Source organism: Leuresthes tenuis, unplaced genomic scaffold, assembly GCF_036924035.1.
Source record: "Leuresthes tenuis unplaced genomic scaffold, fLeuTen1.0.hap1 SCAF_5, whole genome shotgun sequence".
Classification (NCBI taxonomy): Eukaryota; Metazoa; Chordata; class Actinopteri; order Atheriniformes; family Atherinopsidae; genus Leuresthes; species Leuresthes tenuis.
In genome coordinates this window covers 18,288,368-18,310,834 of record NW_027325359.1, presented here as the reverse complement: position 1 = coordinate 18,310,834, position 22,467 = coordinate 18,288,368, and the positions used below count along the sequence as shown (strand labels likewise).

Below are 22,467 nucleotides of genomic sequence, written 5' to 3'. Positions count from 1 at the left end.
AACATCCACGTAGGCCATTACACACGTGTGTGTTTTTTTTTCCGCCTTTTTTTTTGTTTGTTTTCTTTTCCTCGAGCCTTGTGTTGGGCCCCCTACAACGTCGTGCATTAATACGGGCTTGCCCACAGCCCTGCATGTTTTCGATGTTTCCCTCTTACAACACACCTGATTAAAATGAATGGCTCCTTATCGGGCCACTGCAGAGCTTGACGAGGAGCTGATCATTTCAATCAGGTGTGGTGAAGGAGGGAAACATCGTAAAACATGCAGGGAAGTGGGTCCCAAGGCCTTAAACCAGAGGTGTCATTGGCATCTTCTGGGCACACTGAGAAAAATGTTGGTTACCTCAGAGGCCTCATGTGGGCCTGTAGTTTACTTATGCATTTCATACACCAGACATAAATGTCAAATATCGATATGAAAATATAATTTACTATTCACAAGATAAACCATATTAACTAGTAGTTGTTACTTCTTAATATGAAGGAAAATACATTAGACACTATACATTTTATTTGTGCCAGTACTGTTGATGTTGTCAACTATATTGATTGACAAGCTGCTAAGTTTGATGCAGAACACTTCAGCTGCGACAGAAAGCATCCTCAGAAGTATGAAAGTCAGTCATCTGTATCCACTGACAAAGTAGAAATTTTCCACATTTCCCAAAATGTCCTTCATCTAGATCCAGAAAAAGGCTCTTAATTTATCTACGTGTGACACTTTGGGTATTGAAACCACTGATTATAAATTGTTCTTTCTTTTCATTAGTCACTAATGAGCTCATTACTCTGATTTTAATCACTTGCTTTACAAGTTTATTGAAAGCAAAACAACAAATTTTCCACTGAAGATCCAATATCAAGCTTACTTCAACCTAATCGTTTTGTGTAGGTGGAAAGAGCACTAACAACACCTGCCGGAGAGCCATGCCCTGAACAAACACAGCAACCTGTGGTTCATTAATAATGTAGTATTGAGTCTATTATTGGTCATCTTGATATTCCTTTATGGGAACGTTACATAATTCATTATTTGGCTGGCCCCCTGGCAACCATTATTTAATGTTTGTGGTTTATGTTGCTTTGTTGTAGAGCCAATGCAGAACCTGGTGAACCGGACAGTAATTTTCTTAACCTCTTGGCTGAGGCCTACATGTGGGGTTGTAAGATTAATAAAAAGTATATGTGCAGGCAGGCTACTGATGAGGAGGTCTGGTGGAAAGTCGGGTGATAAAATGCTCTTCGGTGAATAACATCTGCCCGTTCACCATGTTGTTTCTGATTCACATTTAGAAGATGTAAGTAAAAAAAAATTAAATGAAAATATGAATACTGAAAGAACTTTTCACGCTTTTAATGCACAAGAAATCGTATACACTTGCTTGAGGTGGTCTTTACCTGTTTCAAAGAAAACTTGATGCACTTAAGGGGGAATCAAAACAGCTTTATGAATCACGTCTGACCTGGGGAAGATTGTGATTCTACTGTTTCTGGTCTGAGCCAGCATACAATAAAATCACAGTGCCAGTGCCTTCCCATGTATGATATATTATTCCAGGTATACCCCACAGGTGAAAGGCATCCTTGAAGAAACCCTCTGTTCATTTATCTCTTTGGGATGTCAACCACAGTGTTTGTCATAGTTTTCTTTTCTTTTTTTCTATCCACTAGTGCCGTAGCCTGTACCTCCTCCCTCTGGTGACACTTCGCAGCCAAGTTCATCCAATTCAACATGTGATAACAGTTGAGATTCATATTTCTTTTTTGCAGCCTTTTTAAAAGACTGGTTCGATTTTGCTCTGGTAGTGAATGGAAACTTGGCATTTGTGATACTATTCAATAGTTTGTGAACCTTCATTTTAAAGACTTGAGATCAGATACTTGAAATCCAATTGGTCACAAATTGAGGCCAAATATATACTTAGGAATTATTTGTCAGAGTCTGACTGTGAAGTACTACTGTGCAGACCATAATTCAAATTATATCACCAGGCAATCTCTCCTGATCTTTTACAGAAAACATACTTAACTCATTTTAAAAAATGCGACGCATCTATAGTAAATTTGAAGTGACACGGTTAAACAATTGGTAAATATGAAAGAGAAGCTCTTTCTAGACTGTGTACATTAAGTGTAAATTTGTACTGAGAGCACGTGTTTCTGCTCAAGCATGTTAGCACCTACTGTACATGTGTATATTGCAGATCTTAGATGTTTCTCCCTTTTACATTTAAGATTCCAAACTGTCTGCAAGTGTGTGTGCATGACCCAAAATACTCCACCCATCTAATGAGCTCAACGATTATAATGACACATAGTCTTCCTTCTTAACTAATATCAATAACACCACTCCTGGGTGTTCGTTTCATTTCTGCAGTTGGACTATTTTTGCTACATTTCCACATGAGATCCTTGATTGGCTCCTCATATATGAGCCATGAACATGACATATAGCACTTGTGTCCACATTCAATAATACCATACAGGCAGCAGGAAGTTGTGTCCACAGTAATAACTTACACTAGGGTGGGTGTGTTGACCTGAGCTAGGGAAGGAACTGATTCAAAGGTTACTGCATCGACTCAGTGCTCAAAAGTTTTTTTTTTTCAGGAATCGAGGGAAAAGTTTGCAGGAGCCAGTGTAGCTTGTGCTTGCAGCTCCCTGGGGTGAAGTGTGTTGCAGATGAACCAAAAGGAACACCCACGCTCAGAGAACGAGCACATGCACGGAAACATGCACACCGGATACATGCACATACAAGAAGGGATACATTGGATCTGTAGGACGCAAAAAAGAAATGTATGAGTGCTCTTATGTGACATGTAACACATGCTGTCAGGATGAAGCAAGGAAAAGACACCCAGAAAGAATATTTTATTTTTATCCATTGCACACGCCAGAGGGATGTACAAACGCCTAGCATATACAGATGATGATCGTGTAGACATTCAGTTCAGTTGAAAACAGAATGCCTTTTAGTTTTTTCTCTCTGTTTTCCTTATACAAACTCTCGAATGCATACTTTGTTGTTTTGTTCAAGCCTAAAGATAACCAGAATTAATGTATGACTATATATAATATGTAGTCATATTGGAATATAGGAAATGACAGCATAATGAAGCTGACAATAAACTCACCTTTAACTGCATTTTCTGAGGGTAGAATTAATCTGTACCAGGCCCTTACATACTGTTTTTGCCCTCCTCCTGACACTCCAGTGTTCACATCACATTAATGTTCCATGTCCTTCTGTCATCATCCATTCAACTTACATATAGCAACTGAAGTTACTGCCTCAAGGCTCTATGCCTCTATCAACTAGTCAAGTTGGGGGTTACAGCTATGCCTGTCCAGTTGTGAAATCTTTGAAGGGACTGAATAAAATGTATTAGAAATATTTGTTTGGCTCTTAACTCTGATTGTAATACAACACAAAGTTTTAGTCCTGATGGTAATAAATGCCTTAATTATGGGTGTTGCATTAAATAATCTACAATCTCTATCATGGGGTGCTTGTCATACACATCTTCTAAAAAGAAAAAGAAATCACCACAGTTACAAGATTTATAGTGTCACCGATTCAGAAATTGACTAAAGGTAAAGTGTGGATAAGGAGTCTCTGAACTCCAGAGAACAGCCAATGTGCAGAATTTTGTGAAAAAAGTCCCCACCCCAACAGTGAAGTTGAACTTTTATAAGTGCTGGATTAATGCTGTGACTTTCATTCAGTGGGTTATTTACATGAAATGCTGACATAATTACTCGATGTAATTAACCTGTGACCAAAAACATAGTTTGTATGGAACCAATGTTGTTCTTTGACCACATAAACCAGTTCCTTTTTTAGATGCAGTGACTATTTGAGCCAAACTTCAAGATTCTTCAAATTCTTTCAAGGCTTTTTCACAAGACTGGAAGGACAGACAAACAGAAATTGAACAAAGAAATTGTGCTTTTAGTAACATTACACCTATGCAAAATTAAAAATGATAAAAAAAGGTTCCATATCTCAGTAAGTGAGTTTTAACTCACAATACATGTGTACTTCATGCATTAGCTGGGACTCTTGACACACTCGGCCTGTCTTGAAACCTCCTATGTTGGGCAAGGTTTTGTGAATGCTGAGATCTGCATGTATAGATTTCTGGGTAGTAAGTGTTTTTCTTATTTCTCTTTTTGAGCGATACAAACTGTTGAGCAATGTTGGTGTTCTATCTTTAACAGCAGTTCGCTCCTAGCTTTCACATCTGATGTATGCCTTACCTGAGTATACCTAACCTGGACCTGATCTTGTCTTCCAAATGAACGCAGTCACACATTGTTGTACTGTGCCTGGGTGCACTGTTCAAATTTAACATGTTCTGCAAAAGTCTCAAACTAGACAGTCAATATTTAGTACAGGCACTTTTATTCTTCAACACAGTCTAAACCCTATCAGACAAACTTACTTGTAATTTCTTTAGGTTTTCAGGAATAGTTGTCCAGCCTTCTCGAAGGACATTCCAAAACTCCTTTGGATGTTTGCTGCCTTTTGTTTTGTTCTCTGTCAAAATGATCCCACACTGCTTCAATAATGTTGAAGTTGGCTCTGGGGGGAGTAATGCATGACTGCTAGTGTTTACCTGTGTGCTTTTCTATCCAGGTATGATTTGACAGCATTGGCACTGTGTTTGAGTAATCATTAGGCTGAATAATTTAACTGTTGCCATTGTTCCAGATAGTACTGTATGGTGGATCAAAATATGATGGTAGTTTTCTGGATTCATAATTTCATCAATCTAGGCAAGATTCCCAACAGCATTTTTTTGACGACAACTTGAACATAAAAAAATGTGAAAATTGGAACCATCACCCTCAAGACCAGTTGCCAAGAACAGATATCTTGTGTCATTTGGCATACCTGAGTCTCGCTCCTGTTCCCTTCCATACGAATGTCCTCGTGACAGCCACACTTCCATGGAGACCATGTATGACGAGACGTCAGTGAACAGTAGACGGATCAACTGAAGGTCCAGATGCATCTCTCAGGTCCTGTTTCAGGCCCTTGCTACATTTTAACCTAATTCTTAAGGACATCACTATCAGATAATGTCCATCTGCTGTAGATATTTTTTTAGGCTTGTCACTTCTTTTGTCCTCCGCTCGTCCAGTTTCCTCAAATTTTCTTAAGGACATATGAGATATGTCAAGTTTACTCATAACAAAGTGCCTAAAGACACATTTTAAAATAGTTTATTTTCCAAGTTGTCTGTTATTTGTAGACATAACACTAGTTCATTGCTTGAACTTGGTGCCTTTTTCTGCCTGAATGACTGATAGATCAGTGTGAAGTGGCTTAACAAACGCTCATTCCCCTGAAAATGGTCAGATAAAAGGACTGGAATGAAAATGACTGATGAAGCAGCCACTGTCAAAATAAAATTCTGAAAGCCTAGATAATCATTGCTCAAGACAACTTTAAAAGAATGCCTGAAAGTCTGGATTCTTAGAAGTATAAAAAGTATCTCAAAGTATCAAAGTATAAAAAGGTGGGATTTGGTATCTACTTTTGACAGGTTTTTCTGGGCATCGTTAAAGCTCTTGTTGTCTTTAATGACTTCTTCAGTTAGCCATTCAAACTCTTCCGTGATCCACCATACTTCTAGGAAACAGCACTAAAAGTTTGTAATGGAAGCTTGATTAAAAAGTTGAGATTCTTGGTGGTGAGAAAGTTGTCTGCGGTAAGTCGTGCTGGACTGCAGATATGCCGATTGCACTGCAAGTGCATAGATGTAGCTTGAGACCAGGCAGCTGTCTATTCAGCAGTGATTTAGTGGCTGACAAAGCTGGGCCATGTGGCTCAATAGCACTAAAAGGCTCATCCTGTCTAATGGGGTTCCTCTGTGACGCAGACATGGAGAAGCAACTCCTCCCCTTCGTTTACTCTGACATATCGTCTTACACATACACACCTACTCGTCGCCCATTCATTTTGTCCGCCATGCAGAGACACACAAAAAGAGATACACACTTTACACACAAGCATTCTCATCTGAGACAGCTGAGGCATGAGCACACACACATACATACACACACACTGCTCTGTACACTAATGAAAAAGCAGGGCACTGAGACAACAATGCACAACAAACAGTTGTGTAATTGCTTTTGAGAAACGGCTCTTGTCGCAGGCTGTCATCGATTGGTCATTTGCTCGGTGTGTGGGAGGAGGCCCAGGCAGCAGTGATCATTACTGGACTGACTGACTGTGGTATCACTTTATTAACTTAATATAGTCTGATGTTTCACTGTAGAGAGGAGCGAGGGTATCATACTTTGGCTTTACTGCAGTCAGAGTAGATACAGTACCTGTGGCAAGAAGGGAACAAAGTCTTAGCTTAATCATTCTGATTTCAAATTATTAAATTGGATGTACTAACAGTTACTGAACAGACACTTTTAATATGCAAAATGGAATGAGTGTATAAGCCCCGGTGAAGAGGTCATCTTGTCCAAAATCAAATCAATAACCAGCTGATTACATAAGCTGATTGTGGATAGTCTTAGCTGAGCTATAGTGCTGAAGTTGGTGCTATCCAAGCAGCGTTATGAATGAAGAGCCAAGGAGTGCGTCACTGTGTAGTATATGTCCCTCCCCAGCAGATGGCCCCGCCAGCAAGTGCTTCCTAGAGAGGGTGGTTGGGGTAGGGTGGGGGTGCCCCTATTGATTTGGAATTTGAGATATACCATGAAATATAAAATTTTTGGAAGGTTCTTTAAATATTTATTGCTGGTGAAGCTCCTTCACGGACACCAGTTTGCTTTGCCTACTATTTAATTAATGACATCAATGCAAATTGGGGATAGCAAATGGTCCAAATGACTGGTGGATTTTGTGAATGGAGCACTTAGTGACTGAGGAATGACGTCAGCACAAAAGCCATATCCCTTATTAGCAAGCCAAGACCGAGGGGAGGCATCCCATTGGCTTACCGTAGCATCAGAGCGACGTGATTGGCTGCCAGCGGATAATTAAACACCTACACAGTCAATGCACAAACCCAAGTGGTGGGATATATAGGCTGGTGTGTTGGCGCTGCATGCAACAGAATCAAGAGTTGTTCTGCAAGTTGAGAGAAAGTCAACTTATTGTGTTTTGCATAGAGATTCATAGAGATATACATTTATTTACTTTTTTTTTGCTGGGCGATTTTCATTGAAGGTAAGTGCTGACTTTCACTGTTGTGTTGGGGAACATGTTGGAAGTGCATTTTGACTCTCGGTTGCGTGCATTTATGTGGATCAGAAGGGATATGGATGCAGAGTCGCTGTGTTAGACACCGGTGATACGATGATGTTGGTAATGATTATGGAGTGCGGCTGCTGGGGTCACCTGTATCAGTACCATCCATTTTTGTGAAGTCTTCTACTTGAACCCAAAGACTGAGACTAACAGAGAAATAGGGTGAAAGGGTATTAAAGAAGGGAAGAAAAAGTTCTCAAAAAAGCAGAGAAGCTGAAGTTAAGAGCACCATGCGACTGAGGAAAATGGGCAGAATAAACCAGGTTTGAGTGTATGTGTGTGTCAGACGGTGTGTGTGTGAGTGCTGGCAGCTCATTACACTAATGCACTGGTCCCTGAGGGAGTTGGCAAGCTTGGAGTCCCCCCCCACTTCTCTTTTCACCCCTCCTCTTCCCGCACTGGCAAGTCCTACCTACATTGCACAGTCTAGGACCCTTACCTACTCACACACACAGACACACGCACCTACACACACAAACACACACTCCAACCAGCAAGCATGTCACCTGCAGCGTACGACATGACAGAACTCAATGTCCTGTGCTCTCGGCTGGATATTTTGGAACAATGCCTATTGAGGAAGAAGACTATGTGTGTTAGGTTGTTCAGCAGGACACTGAGATGTGGCAACAACTAAGCTGAGTTTTTCATGTTGCGACTTCATCTCTACAGCACAAGAAGATCAGACACCGGCAAATACATTTCCTAGATGTGTTGCTTTGTAGATGCATTTGTGAGCTGCTGCAGTTTTGTGCACAAGAAGCTGATGGAGGGGGTGCTGTCTTTGTCGCTGTTTAGGGGACCATGGTTATGCTGAAGATCTCTGCTTTCCTCGTTGCCTACGCCCTGGTCATTTGCCAGATGTACTGCTCACAAGCCGCCCCTGCCAGGTGAGACACTCAGCATTCACACTTGAGACTCTCAGTTACCAGGCGCTGGTAAATGCGTGGAAAAGTACAATGGATGTAAAATCTGGAAAGTATTGTTAGTTTTACAAGCGACAAGTGAGAGGGAGGATGTAAAAACAGGTTTTGAAGAGCTTTAAAGAAGTTTATATTTAGTATCATAATTAAAAAGATTACTAAATTACAAAATTTAGAAATGTTGGCAGTACTAATAAAAGATTTATGTAAATGTACAAAATAGACAATTGTCATTTTTCTGGTTAATCTTACTTTGCGCAGCAAGTTTTCCATTTGTCTGTTTTTTACACCTGCAACATAACTAATGAAATAGTTCCCAGTTTCACTTTTGAAACATTGGAAACAAAAAAAAGGAGTAAAATTCACTTCAGATTGAAATAAAAGAGATCTATATAACTATATGAAGCCCCGTTGCAGCCGCTCCCTGCTCTGTTCTCATGAAGCTATCGATTTAGTAATAAATCTAAATCTGGTTGGACATCAGCCCCTATCTCAAATGGGGCACTTTCCCCAGATTGTTTCCCCTCCGTTGTTGGCCAGTGGCCCTCCAACTCAGACGTCATTCCTCTCATAGGTGGTGACGTCTCAGCTCCTTCTCCCCCACCCCTCCTATCGACCCATCTACTCCACCAGCACCCTACCCCACCCCAACACGTCAAACATCCCGCCACCCATCCTTTTAACTGCAAGCGATAACTCTAGCAAGGGATCTACATTAATTCTGACCTCAATTCCTTTCCCCTTCCAACCCCGTGACCTCTAACCTTCCCCCGCTCACCCCCTCAACACAGACCGGGTTTGGAGTCCATGTCAGACCGAGTCACGCTCACGGACTATGAAGCGCGAAGGTTACTCAACGCCATTGTCAAGGAGTTTGTGCAGATGACAGCAGAGGAGTTGGAGCAGCAGGCAACTGAAGGAAACAGGTACACATGATTCTTTATTCAAACTGTTTAACCTTTCCTCCAATACAGAGACAACCAGTTGAGGATTGGACTAATGACAGAGTAGAAAAGAACTGGTAAAACTAAACCCTTAAAACTAAAGGTAAAAAGAAAGGAAAAAGGACAGGTAATTTTTGGTTGACTGTCCAAAAACCTCTGCATGTTTTAAGGGCTTCATCATATTCTGGTTTCACTTTAACACCAATGAGGATGCATCTTGGGGTCAGTCTGACCAAGAGGTATGTACTTTTTAGAAGGCCAAAAGGGAGGAAAATTGGATTTTCATAAAAAAAAAAAAGTATTCTCTGTCAAGACCCTGCCCCTGCATGGATGAGTTTGATTTTGACATGTGAACAGACTAATGCTGCCTGCTGGGCATGTGAATAGATTATTTGCTTATCAGAACGATTAAGTGTGCATGACATCAGTTAAAGGAAGTTGCATGACAGTGGGAGGTGACTGGATAGTCTGTTCTGGGTGTAAATGGCGTGAGACTGACTGGGTTGGGAGTGAAGGTTTTGGCACATGAAAGAATGAATGAAAGGTTCTTTGAATCTTTACAAAGGGGCGGCATGATGCTGTATTGATTGAAGTTAGTTTTATTTGTTTACATTTTTAAAATCGTGACGGCATGAGATAGAAATGCATGCAAGTGCATTGGTGTGTGAATGGGAAGGTGAGACAGGTGATAACGAATGTACCTGCATGTTTTCCCATACCTTTGAGCCTGCTCTCTGCATGTCTTTTGTGTGTCCCCTCCCCAACAGCATGGACAGACCCCTAACCAAGCGCTGCTCCAACCTCAGCACTTGCGTGTTGGGCAAACTGTCTCAGGAGCTGCACAAGTTGCAGACATTCCCTCGCACGAACGTGGGAGCAGGGACGCCCGGCAAGAAGCGCAGTGCGCCTGAGAGCGACAGCTATGCAAGCTACGGCGAGACGTTTGACAGCATCTAACCCCTCCTCACCCGCCCTTCTCCCCTTTCCCATATCTCCTCCTCCGCTTCCTTTTTTTTCCTTTCCCCTTACCTCTTCTCCTGTCATCCTCCTCTTCAGATTGGAAAGTGCATGCTGACTTCACCTGCTCGAAAGAATAAGACTTTTTAATCCTCTTACTTATTTTCCCTCCTTTTTTTTGGCAGAGAGTAATGAGTTTCTTTTATTTAAGACAATCAGCTTTCATTTTCACAAGTGTAATTCAGGAGCCAGTTCAAGACATCCATCTCTGTGTACTGTACGTGAAGTCAATTGATGGCATTTCAAAGCCTCTTAAAGTTAAGAGTTGAGAAAGATCACTTAATCTAAACATTAATAAATAATCCACCCATGACACCATGTTTGTTGTTCAATAAACGTATTTTTCTACCAGGAAGCCTTAGTTCATTGTCATTTATAAAGACACTAAAACAGTCAGTGGGTACATGTGAACACTTGACGTGTTCAGAATTTCTAATTATCTAAGAAGCCCTCCCCAAGCTCAAAGGTAAGAACGTAAGTGCTGTGCATGCTCGATTTGTACTTTTAATATGTCTGTCCGGGCTTAATGTATTTTCTGTGCTGTGACACATGTAATATGAACTGTCAGCATAAATACTGTGTGTGTGTGTGTGTGTGTGTGTGTGTATGTGTTTTGGTCTGTGTTTTTGTACTGAATTGATGAATATCATATCAGAGCTTGGCATTAACCCATGGTTGCTCTCCTGAAGCAGCGTTACAGCACAGAAGCGAGCCTGCAACACAGCAACCTGCGTGACTCACCGCCTGGCAGACTTCCTTAGCCGATCAGGGGGAATGGGCAACAGCAACTTCGTCCCCACCAACGTCGGTCCCAAGGCCTTTGGCAGGCGGAGGAGAAGCACCCAGATGTGAGCGCTCCGACACGGTAAATGCAGACAGAGATTACTAAGTTCAGACTTTTAAGATAGCGTAAATGACCAATGTAATCACCTGTCAATGATGACCATCAGTCAGTATTGTCCTTTCAATACCTTGCCTTAGATTTACATTGATTTCCTTTGTTTCTGCCTGTCTTCTTGTCTTCCAGAGGTTGAAACCCGAAAAAAAAAACATCATAAAAAAGAAAAACCTCCTGTGAACAAAAATCAACAAAAGCAAAATTGAGCAGAAAATAATCACAGAACTGGCCCTTTATCCACTCTTTCACAGTCTTACGGGAAAAATAAAGGACGTCTCGTTCCCATTTCCATTCTGTTAGTGAAACCTTTTGCTTTTGGCAAATAAGAGAGATTTAAAAAAAAAAGAAAAAAAGCACTTTACTTCATGTACATGAACAAATGAACTCCTTAAGAAAGAAAGAAAAAAAAAAAGAAACACCCAAAAGGTTCCTCTTTTTTATACATGAAAATCATTGGAAAATAAAATGAAAATAGCAGTGGTGATCACTTTCTTATTTTCCACCTTTCACCTCGTTAGAGCACATTTCTACCATGCCACCTCCCCCCTCTGCCTCCCCAGCAGAAATCCATACTTCAACATTTTCCATCGTGCTCCTTCCTCCCGAGGGTACCCCGCTTCCCCGTGTGCCAGAGGGACGCCATTAAAGATCAGCCTACCCAAGGCCCTCCCCGCAACGGCTGTTGTCTTGTGCCTTGATGTAGAAACTATTTACATGAACATGATTGTACAGCTCTGTTTCGAGATGATAAAGAAGATCCAGAACGAGGATGAAGAAAATGAAGAGAAATTGATATTGTAAACAATATTGTGAAAACAAAATTTCAGCAAGATTAAAATGTATTTTAGATACACTCGGGTTTGGGGTACTTGTGTTGTTCTTCAAAGATTTTCAAGCAGGTGTAGGAAGAAACTGCATGAAAGTAAGAGGAGGATTATATCATGTGAAGTTTATATTTGTACTGTTAATATTGAAAAACATTGTCCATAAATTATAAATGATATTTAGAACCTCATAGGAACCGAATACCTTGTGATTATTTGATTGTCCTTCCCACTGACTGATGCACAGCCCCATGCTGAAAACTTGTAGCACACATCTATAATAAGTTAATATTAATATTGCAAATCAAATTCTCAGTCATGCACATCACTGTTGCACAGATGGAGGTGTACACATCACTTTCATTGGGCGTATCTATGACTGACACCTCAGTGGCATGGATATGATGAGATACGTGATATGAGAAAAAAAAAGTGCATGGGGAATTGCTTAATAAAAGGCAGCCAAACCTGCAGTCAGACTTGTTCTTCTTTAGCTCCAAAGAAGGTATATGTACATGTTTATATAACTGAGCCAGAGGATACAAAGTTCTACCATTTACACACAGGAAAAGACTTTGTTTTACAAGCTCAAACATTATGCAAGAGTCTCCTTTCACCTTTACATGCTGCGCTTCATTTTTGATCATCAAATGTTACATGAAGTGTGACTGAACATTTTTGGGGTTCACTTGTTTTTACAGCAGTGCTCCAATAGATGGCAATGAAATGATCTTGTCAAAAGTTTCAGTGGAGCTCTGCAGTCTCCCTGACTGCACCCAGTAAGGGAAACATTAGAAGATATTCCAAGGATGATAAACGTGACCTCTGCACGCATCACCAGTTTTTCCAGCCTTCCTCAGCAGCTGCTGTTGTTTATATTCACAAATGACCAACTGAATGGAAAAAGAATGTCTTCACCCTTTCTTCACTTTATCATCTTTTCCTGAAAAAAATCCCTGTAGGAGTATCACACAATGTCTCATCCAAACATCTTCTATCTGGTCAAAAGAGGTAGCAAACACAAATCCAGGGCCAGCAGAGGAATGCAAGAACTGAATATCGTATTCCTCAGTAGTTACTAACAGGACTGGTTGTAGTGGGCATTTCGTCAGCAGATTACTCATTGTGTGAGGTTGTTTAGGAAAGCTAACAAGAATACCACAACATAATACCTACATAACCACCTGGAAAATATCAATAAATACCACATAATACCTGGAAAGGTCTGCAACACAAAGTAAAACATTCATCCCACACATGTACATAACGATGAAAAGGCCATAAAACATAATCACATTTCATGTTTCACGTCGTATTTTCTTGATGAAAAAAATGTGCATGCTCTACCAGAGGTGTCAAATATCTTAAACAATGTTTAAAAAAAATCCCAAACAAACAAAAAAGGCTGAGGGAGGAATAAATAAAAGATCTTTTGGTTTCGGATTACAAAAATTTGGAAAGTGAGGGGATAATGAGCCCATTCAAAGTGGTTGAAAGTGAAAAACAGGATATAGTTGATCCTATTTGGCTACACGGATGAGTGCCAAGTGCGCACCAGAGCAAATGCAAGATATTTGTCACAGTGCGCTTCATGAGCAAGCACACAAGAGCTGTCAGCACCAACAAATGTGTTCTTGCCAAACGTTGGATCGAGTACATGTGAAATATGAGAACTATGTGAGGAAAATGGCAATTATCAATAGCGGATGCCTAAATGACTGTCAGGAAGTCTGACTGTTCAACTGGATGATTTATTATTTCCCAGATGAATATGTAGGGCTAATATGAGAACCAAGGCTACTCGAGTATAAGCAAAAAAGGGGATTTAAGCTCTATTCTCCCTCAAGTCCTAAAAGCCTCATCTGTCACTTGTTTTTGCAGTCTTTCCACTTATTCTCAGTCAGACTATCTTCTCTGCTTGTCTCTGTCTGTCTGTCTGGAGCGAATCAGTGCCGAAGTTGGAGTCATGCTGGAATCCACATGGAAATTTTTCTTGCATGACTGAAAAGGAAAAAAGAAAAAGCTATAATCCTGATGATTGAGGAGGACGGGAGGTTGAGGGCTGATTCGTGGGGTCGGTTTGGTTTTAAGCTCCTTTCTCTTCAGTAATCTAACAATCTTACTTTGTAAATGAGAATAGCAGTCCTAATCGTACACAGCTGCTTTCAACGGGGCCCTTCCAGTCTGGAATTAGACAGTTCGTATGAGAGAAACCAAAAAGAAAGCCCCCATCTCCAAAGAGAGGACGTGCCACTAGTCGAGTTCCCAGAAACCTTCACCACAAACCCATTTCAAAACTTGGGGGTTTGGAAGATGCTTTCTTATAATGTTTTAAAGAGTAATTTGAAGTTGGGGAAAAATACAGAGCTGCAGTCATGATGTTTTGTCTGGGCTCTCTTCTGTTCCACTAGATTATCCAACTTAGCATATTATTGGTTTTACTGAAAAACAAAGAGTCTGCTTGGTTTCATTTATATTCATAACATTCACGAGCAGTTTTTACAGAACCTTTTAAATATTGCCTTGCATTCAATGTTTAAAGCATCATACAATTTGTCCCACAGCTGTTGAAATGGACACATCAGAAGCTCTGGGCATTCCCCTTGTGTTCAGACATTGCACTCATTAAGAGTTCTTTTAAAGCCGGATGGAAATGGTATTCAACAAAAGACTGCTTAATGAAAACGATATGCAATGGATGTTTTAAACAACAAATGCCAACATACTTAGTCTTTCATTCAATGTCTATTCTAAGCCTGGATTCTTTTTATTTGTTTTTATCTCAAATGTCAGTAAGGGGATTCATATGACACTAGAAAAAATTGTTTCAGTCAAACCAAACCAGGACTTTTAAAATGGCTGTAAACATATTAGATTGACCAAATCTCACAAAATTTATCTTAACAAATTTGGACTAACACACCCAGATACTGCAGTTAGGGTTTGCATCAGTCTTGCATGTATACTTTCAACCAGACTGAAATGGACCGAGGTGCTGGATGCTCCAAAGCAGTAAAGTGTAACTGCATTCTAATACAGCTGAATTCCCTGTAAAGCTGTTTTAATCCACAAATGTTTCTATTTCTTTCATCAGCTGGATAAACGCATCAGAAATTGTGACTGAAAAGCAGTCCCTCATTGGCCTGTACACACTAACACGAATAATGTGAATTCTCTGTGTGTTTGCACCTATTTTCTACAAGCAAATGCAGGTTTGAGTGCTGAAATCAAACTTTTTTCGGAAAAATGCATCCAGGGTAAATATTTTTACTGACTGTGAACTGTGATGTTTATGTGTGGATTGGAAAACCATGATTTTTGCTAGCAGTGTGCCATTATACCTTATGAAGCACCGCTTCATTTAAGCGATGTCCGAAATGCATCAGCAGACTTAACCTTTCCCACAGCAGTAAATGTTATATAGTGGGAAGCCTCTGACTTTCAGGCACCCTCTTTTTGCCCATGTCAAAACCTTTCGGAAACAACACAATTATGAGCTATCTTGCTGGTGCTACATCCATATTTAGTATAGCGGGTTGAAAGGGTCATCAGAGGTATAAAGCAGAAACTTCAGATGCAAACTTACTTCTCTGCAGGCATCATTTCCCAAAACCTATAGGTTTTAGTAATTGAGTCTAGCTGACCATTACGTTCGTACGTAGTAATGTGTTTTTCAGTCCGCTAAAATAAGTGCTCTCCTGTTGCTTTTGCCAGGAAATGAGGTAAAATATGTGAGGAAATTAGCTGTTTACATTCAGATTGAAGCTAGAGCTAATATTTATTGCCTCCATACAGTGTAACGGGGTCTTATGCACGCATGGGTGTATGTGAAGCCATATGCATGACATAATCGCATGATAATTATTCACAACGACATGGGCTGCGGCAGCCCAGACCAGCTGGATCTTCGTTGTAATGGGAACCAGCCGACTGCCGTTTCTACTTTTATTTTCCTTCCCCATTTTTAAAGCTCCCAGTTTTTCCATAAGGTAGTCATTTCCAAGGCTGATGTGAAACCAGACACCCAGGAGAACTCATGGTAAAGGTCCAGAAATAACACAAGGCTGGGCCCGACATCCTCTCACCTTCCCCAGTCCCCCTTTCCATTTTGTGCGACTGTTCCTGGGAAGGTAAACAGCCTTTTATCGTGTCAGAAATGGGATTTCTTTTCGCTGCCATGGCAGTTCCTTCATCTGGCTCTCTTTTCTGTCCCTCCCTCTCTTTCGTCTCCTCCCCTCCCTCTCTTTGCTGTCACATCTGGAGCCCAGCTCCTCATTTATTTATGTGGTCTGTTTTGTTTCTTTTTTTCCAAAGTATTATTTAGAAGTCCTTTACCTTGTCTTGTTGGCAGCTTCTCTCCATCTGATGAGGTCTGCAATTACATCTCACCATAACTGGTCACTCTGCAATTACATGCTCCACCACACAGTCTTACCCCCCTCCTCTGAACTGCACCACTACTCATATGGTAGACCGAAATAGAATAGTTTCATGTCTGTTTGGATGGCAGCCCAGCTGAAACTATGCACCACTCTTTGACTGACAGTGGGATGTGGACTTTTTCTCCTTAAGAAAAACTTTTAAGGCCAGTCCTGTTTAGACTTTGAGCACTCTCACTCCAGCAGGCTTTGGAGGCGGTTGTGCCAGCTGGGCTCTAAAACTGTAGAGTCTAAGTCAGAGTGACTAAAAGTCAGCTGAGGAACAGAGGGTTTGCAGGGCAGAGGACGAGCACCGCAACCTCAAATCTCTATGGGAACACTTTACTTTTCAGTCGTTGAACAAGAAAATGGGTGAGTTTCTCAAGTTTAGTCTCATCGCAGTGTCTTGGATTGATGAAATTATTCTGGGAAAAACTTTTAGCCTTTTTTCTCTTTTATTAACTTTGAAAAAAACTTCAGGGAGCATGAGTAAAATACAGCAACCAGCATGTGAATCAAATGCAGAGCCTAAAAGATGACACGGATAGACGAAGGGGCTGAGAGACATTAGAACTAAGTATTGCAGAACTGGTGATGCTGCTGCCCTGTTGAGCAAGGTGCACTTGGACAACCCATGTGACATATGACTGATGTCATCACTCATTCTGAAGTCACACAAAATGGATAGCTGTATTGAACATTCAACCTTTGGTTTTCTCATGTAAAAAGAGCATTGAAGTACAAACAAAGTTGTGATGGACCTTAAAATGTCACTGGTGTTGATCATTACGATTATTAGATCTTTAAAGGTTTATTTGAATGTCCCTGGGGCTGGTCAATAGGTTTTTTTTTGTTTTACTTTTTTAATTGATTTCCAAAATAGTTTAAGAACTGACATGCAAATCTCCAAAAGCCTTGTCATGCCACCTTGAAATAATTCAATAGTAAAATTTAAAGACTTGTTTGCAGTTGGGTAAAGTACATCGGTTACAGAGAAAATTCTAGAAGAAAAAAATGAGATCATGGGGATAATCCAACTTTTACAGCTTTTTGATTGTAGAACCGTGACAGTCCCAGCAAATATTCTCACATTATTCCAGACAATAAGTAAACTATTTAGAACTTGTTAACACATTAGTTTCGAATATTCAGTCCCTTCTAGTTATTAACTCTACTGATCTTCTGTTTGGTATACAGTGAGTTGACTGGTGCTGTTGTTAAGGATGATTGTGGTGGGAGTGAACTAAAAAAGGACCCTTTAACCAAAATAGTAAGCTGAAAGACTTTTTAGTGTTTAGTGTTTAAGAGCACTGCAGCTCTGCAGCACTGTGACTTTCTGCTGAATTACTCGGCCTTGTTACAGTGCAACTAAAATGCACGAAAATCATATTTGAGTGAATGGTCAAATCTAAAATGCAAGCTAACGTGCTACAGTATCATACATGACAGGTAAGACTGATAGCATCCCTGCTGTTGGAACCTGCACTTACCATTTACTGCTATTAAATGAGAATGAATGGTCCTACTGGGGCATTACTCAGGTCTCTCAAATGGAAAATATTTTATGTTTTATTTCTGAGTCATCTTGAAGCTGAACACCATGGAGGCTACAATTGTTTGGAGTATAGGCTGATCTGGTTTGTGTGGGAGTGATGGAAGTTGAGACGGTGCAGCGCAACAAAGAATACTGATAGGCTGGCAGGAATGATGAGGACACAGCTAGCATGTGTCTTTATTACTGGATACTATGTGTTTGTGTGTGATGTGTTGGGGGAAATGTGTGTGTCCATGAGAGAGACAATTAAACATGACGAGAATTGTGTCATGGTGTGGTTTCATGAGTTTGTTTGAGTTTCAGTACAGACAGTGTGCCACCACACGAGGGAGCGCATATGGACAGGACCTTCACATGTGTGTTCCAACTGTGTGCGATAATTAATTCACTTAACTGCTTTTCTTGTTCAAACTATGTTCACAACATCCTCTAAATCAATGAACTTTCAAAGATTCTAAGTGGCGAAACCTGTATGTCAATGAATGAGAGGAAAAAGTGCAGTCAACAGCATTATGTCACTGGGATTGGAGCCATCTCTGTGGCTATTCAACTCACGTTGTCACTATGTAATTAAACGAAAAACAACAACACACAGGACTGTGTAAGGATGTATTTATAGTCGAAAGTAGACAATATATGTGAGCACATTGTTTATTCTCTGTTTTGTTTTTCATGTTTCATGGATGATGGTCTGTGGCATGGTGATGTCGTGCTTAACTTTGTCACTTCTGTGTAGAGGTTGCATGTTCTCCCCATGGTTGTGTGAGTTTTCACTGGTTTCCCCTAAAAATCCAGATTAAAACATGCATTTGCTGTAGGTGTGAGCATAAGTGTTTATGGTTGTTTGTCTCTGTACATGCCCTGTGATAGAATAGCAACCTGATCAGGGTCTACACTGCCTCTTGTCCGATTACAGTTAATGCAGAGTCCAGCCCCCCACAACACTGACTAGGATAAAGTGGCTATAGACAGTGGATGGATGGAGACCAATGTCACTGCACTGCTTTTGACAAATAAATAAAGTGAAAATTAAAATTAAAAAAAAAAATTAAATTAAGAATTTAAAAAAAAAAGAAGTTTTAATTGAATAGATAAAATGCTGCACATTCTTAATTCCGCGATGATGGATCCTATTCTTCCATTAGTCATCCTCTAACTTCACTGTGATGTTGGCATTAAAGTTTGAAGTGAGATTTCTTAACAATTCTTGAACTGACAATGACAAATTCATTAAAGTGTTACCCAGTATGAATTCAGTAACTTCATAGTGATTTTCTGACATGATCTTTTTAACTTTCCCACTATTGCTATCATATGATAGAATATTAAAAACTGGTTTATGTACCAGCAAAACCTAAAGGCCCCTGTCCGTCTGCATCACTCTATGCCCACACAGAGTGAAGGATTTGGAGTATCTAATCAAAACAGAAGAAATTCCGTGCAGTTCTCCCAAAACCTAACATGCCATAGCTCTCGGAAACAGCTAAAGATGTAGGTTGAATACTGATGGATGAACCAAAGGATAAAAAGAACAGACAACAGCTCCACTGGGCAATCTTAATATCTTTAACAGATATTTGCCACTTTGACTTCTGTCTATGCAAAAGCAGAGCAAAGCTAAAATACCAACGACAGCACCACCAAGAAAAGGATATAACTAAGACTGTTCCACATAGTTTTTGAGAGTGGCAACAAAAATGCTATAATATAACCATGGTTTTGTGAAGCCCCGATGTTGAGAGGTTGCAGTGGCATGTTGAAAGCATGCGGCACCCCCCACAAACAGTTCTATCTATATTTACTACATTTCAGAAAATACAAGTATGTTGTTTTACTAAAATGATATTGTAACTTACTGTGATGGACTGGCGACCTGTCCAGGGTGTACCCCGCCTTTCGCCCGATGACTGCTGGGATAGGCTCCAGCCCACCCGCTACCCAATTAACGGATTGACGGTATAGAAAATGGATGGATATTGTAACTTACACCTACTAAGTAGCATATCTGTATGCCCATTGCTAGCTTATAAGTATGCTAGTCCTATTTAACAAAAATGCAAACATCATTGGTTTTTAGCAAACTATGAAGCTATTTGAGTGCCTGCCAAGGTACAGGCACCAGTTCAAAAAGTAGCTAAGTGCTTTGCTAACAGCTTTGAGTCTGTAAAGCATCCTTCACATTAGTGAAACTTTCATTACTGCACACAAGTTTAATAATTATACCATTTTGATCCGAAATTCCCCATGAAGTGCCTGGGGGCCATGACTGTTAACGTGTCATAGCAGCTTCAGTGTTTATCCCAAACAGCAAATGAAAGCCTTAGCATTACTTATTATAGGATGGTAGTGCAAGATGAAACTGGTTTTAACAGTTCATTTAGCATCTGCAGATGACAGGCTACAACAAATGCTTCCCATAAACATCTGTTAAGCAGCTCTGTCTAATAATACATGGCTGGCTGGGGATAAATTCAGTGACTTTCGAGCATGCATTCTCCCTTGGCCTGCCTGATGAACAGCTGAAGAGGGTGTGCCGTGGTTAATGTAAACCACACATGCAGGTGTGGCTCTTACTATGTTGTCATGCTGTTTAATTAGGTTTTCTATTCACGGGGTGGGGAACATCAGGGTTTCCGCTGTAAAACTCTTGTCTCTCCACAGTCTCACCCACGCACTCATTGTCCTGTGACATTAAGACAGTGCCTTGGCGATAATGAGCATTGACTGTCACAGAGGGTGTGACTGAACGTTTTGACCGCAGCTAAAGTTGGAAACAAAAAGCGGAGTTTGAATCCACACAAGTATGGCTTTTGAGACGTCCGTGCCATAGCAGTTTTTACTTACAGTGCCCTGGTCATGTTGAGATAGTTTTATGCTGAACACCATAAGTTGTTTTATTCATCAAAAACTATCAAATGCAGCCAATGCTTTTACTCCATTAGTAACAGGTTTCTTATTTCTTACACCTGGTTGGACCTGGCTAAGTCTCGGCCTCTATCTTCTAGACAAAGTAACATCTTTCTGTGGGTATTAATTGCTGCTATATTTCCCTGCCTTGCTGTCTGGATCTGTGTAGTCTTGCTGGACTCAGGACCTGGTTATTTTGATTGTCCTCCCACAAGTCTGTTTCTACAGACAAGCTGTCTCTTTCACAAGGTGTTTCTACAATTTTTTTTTTCCCTCAGATCATCCTGTGTACTGTTTCGATCCAAGTTCTTGTTCTTGCAGATCTTTGTTTAATAATCAAACATTATACTGATAACTACATACAAAATGCCATGATACAGCCATATAGTTCGCAGTTCAATAGGAAGAGGGTTATTTCAAAGACAGCTATCTACTTTTAAAAGTGAAACTTAGGGGTATAAAAAAAAGAGATGTGGTGTCTGGCTCTGCAGGTAGAGTGGATGAAGGGAATTAACAAAATGTTATCAGTCCTTTTAAGCTATTGTAAGCCAGGTGATGAATAAAAGCTACCTTTCCCCCCTGCACTTACATGCAGAGAACAATGGTTTAGGCGTGAGAGTAGGTTGCCAAGTAATCCCAGGGTTGGCGTGTCAGTGTCCGTCCTTCTACTTGCCTCAGGGGCTGAGCATAGACATCGCAGATTAACATGTTATAGCATTTTGCTGCCACTTGGAGGCAGTCATAAATTTGTGGAAGAAGCTTAGGGTTGCTCTTAGTTGTCTTAGCACTGTTGTTGTTTCTTTAGTTTTCCTCTGATGTGGAAAACTCAAAGTGGTCAAACATCTGCTTTGTGATGGAATGCTGCAAAATGTTAAATGATGGAAATTGCTTTTCATCTTTGCTGTTCATGGTTTTTGGCACGTCATCGTCTTTGCTATGAAGTTGTTTGTTGGGTCCTCTGTCAGCTTGAGCTACCTTGCAACTAGTCAGCATTTGACCATGTGAAGTGTGATTCCTGGAGCCTATGCATTGTTAGCGTTTAGGACTGCACACCTGTCCATCTGTGATGAAAAAATCTGTGGGGCAGAAAGTAACGCAGATGGAGTGTCTTCTCTTTTGTTTTGGATGCTTGTCAGTATCCTACATCTCCATTCATGATCAATGCAGTAAATTTTTGCCGTGTTGATAGTATTTACTTGCCACACATGGTTAGATAATAAGTAATATTGTACAATGTTACTTTTAAAAGAAACTAATTTGATAACTTTGTTGTTGTGCAATGTCTCACCCCCAAAACAGTTATCTATCCATCCGTTTTTTCTATACCTGCTTAATCCAATTCAGGGTTGAGGACGTCATCCCAGCAGACATTAAGCGAGAGGCAGGGCACACCCTAAATGGTTCGCCAGTCCATCACAGGGCCACACAGAGACAGATAAGACAAAGAATCATGTACACTCACACTCACTCCTTGGGACAATTTAGAGACACCAATTAACCTAACATGCATGTGTCTGGATGCTGGGAGAAAACCAGCATCCCCAGAGAGAATCTACACATGCACAGGGAGAACAAACTCCACAAAGAAAGGCCCCAGCAGGGATTCAAACCAGGAACCCTTTTACTGTCAGGTGATGGTGCTAACCACCACACCACCATGCATCCCCAAAACAATTAGATAGTTCCAATAATGTACA

At 40.5% G+C, this 22,467-nt stretch overlaps 1 protein-coding gene across 4 annotated transcripts; it reads left to right on the top strand.

Annotated features, from left to right (window-relative positions):
• The first annotated feature begins 7,074 nt into the window (after positions 1-7,074).
• Positions 7,075-11,919, top strand: LOC140307473 (calcitonin-1-like). 4 transcript variants are annotated; one of them, XM_072386380.1, is made up of 5 exons: positions 7,076-7,203; positions 8,083-8,174; positions 8,999-9,133; positions 10,858-11,033; positions 11,196-11,919. In XM_072386380.1, exons 2-4 carry the CDS (start codon positions 8,089-8,091, stop codon positions 11,018-11,020), a joined length of 384 nt encoding a protein of 127 aa, XP_072242481.1. In that variant the 5' UTR covers positions 7,076-7,203; positions 8,083-8,088; the 3' UTR covers positions 11,021-11,033; positions 11,196-11,919. The 4 variants fall into 4 exon arrangements, with proteins under 4 accessions (XP_072242479.1, XP_072242481.1, XP_072242482.1 ...); XM_072386381.1 differs by having other exon boundaries at positions 7,077-7,203; positions 10,861-11,033; XM_072386378.1 differs by lacking the exon at positions 11,196-11,919 and having other exon boundaries at positions 7,075-7,203; positions 9,919-10,949.
• The last annotated feature ends 10,548 nt before the right edge of the window (positions 11,920-22,467 follow it).

Coding starts and splice junctions, on each gene's coding strand:
- LOC140307473 (XM_072386378.1), top strand. CDS start 8,089: ATGGTTATGCTGAAGATCTCTGCTTTCCTCGTTGCCTACGCCCTGGTC. Junction 8,175..8,998: donor TCACAAGCCGCCCCTGCCAG/GTGAGACACTCA, acceptor CCCTCAACACAG/ACCGGGTTTGGAGTCCATGT. Junction 9,134..9,918: donor CAGGCAACTGAAGGAAACAG/GTACACATGATT, acceptor CCTCCCCAACAG/CATGGACAGACCCCTAACCA.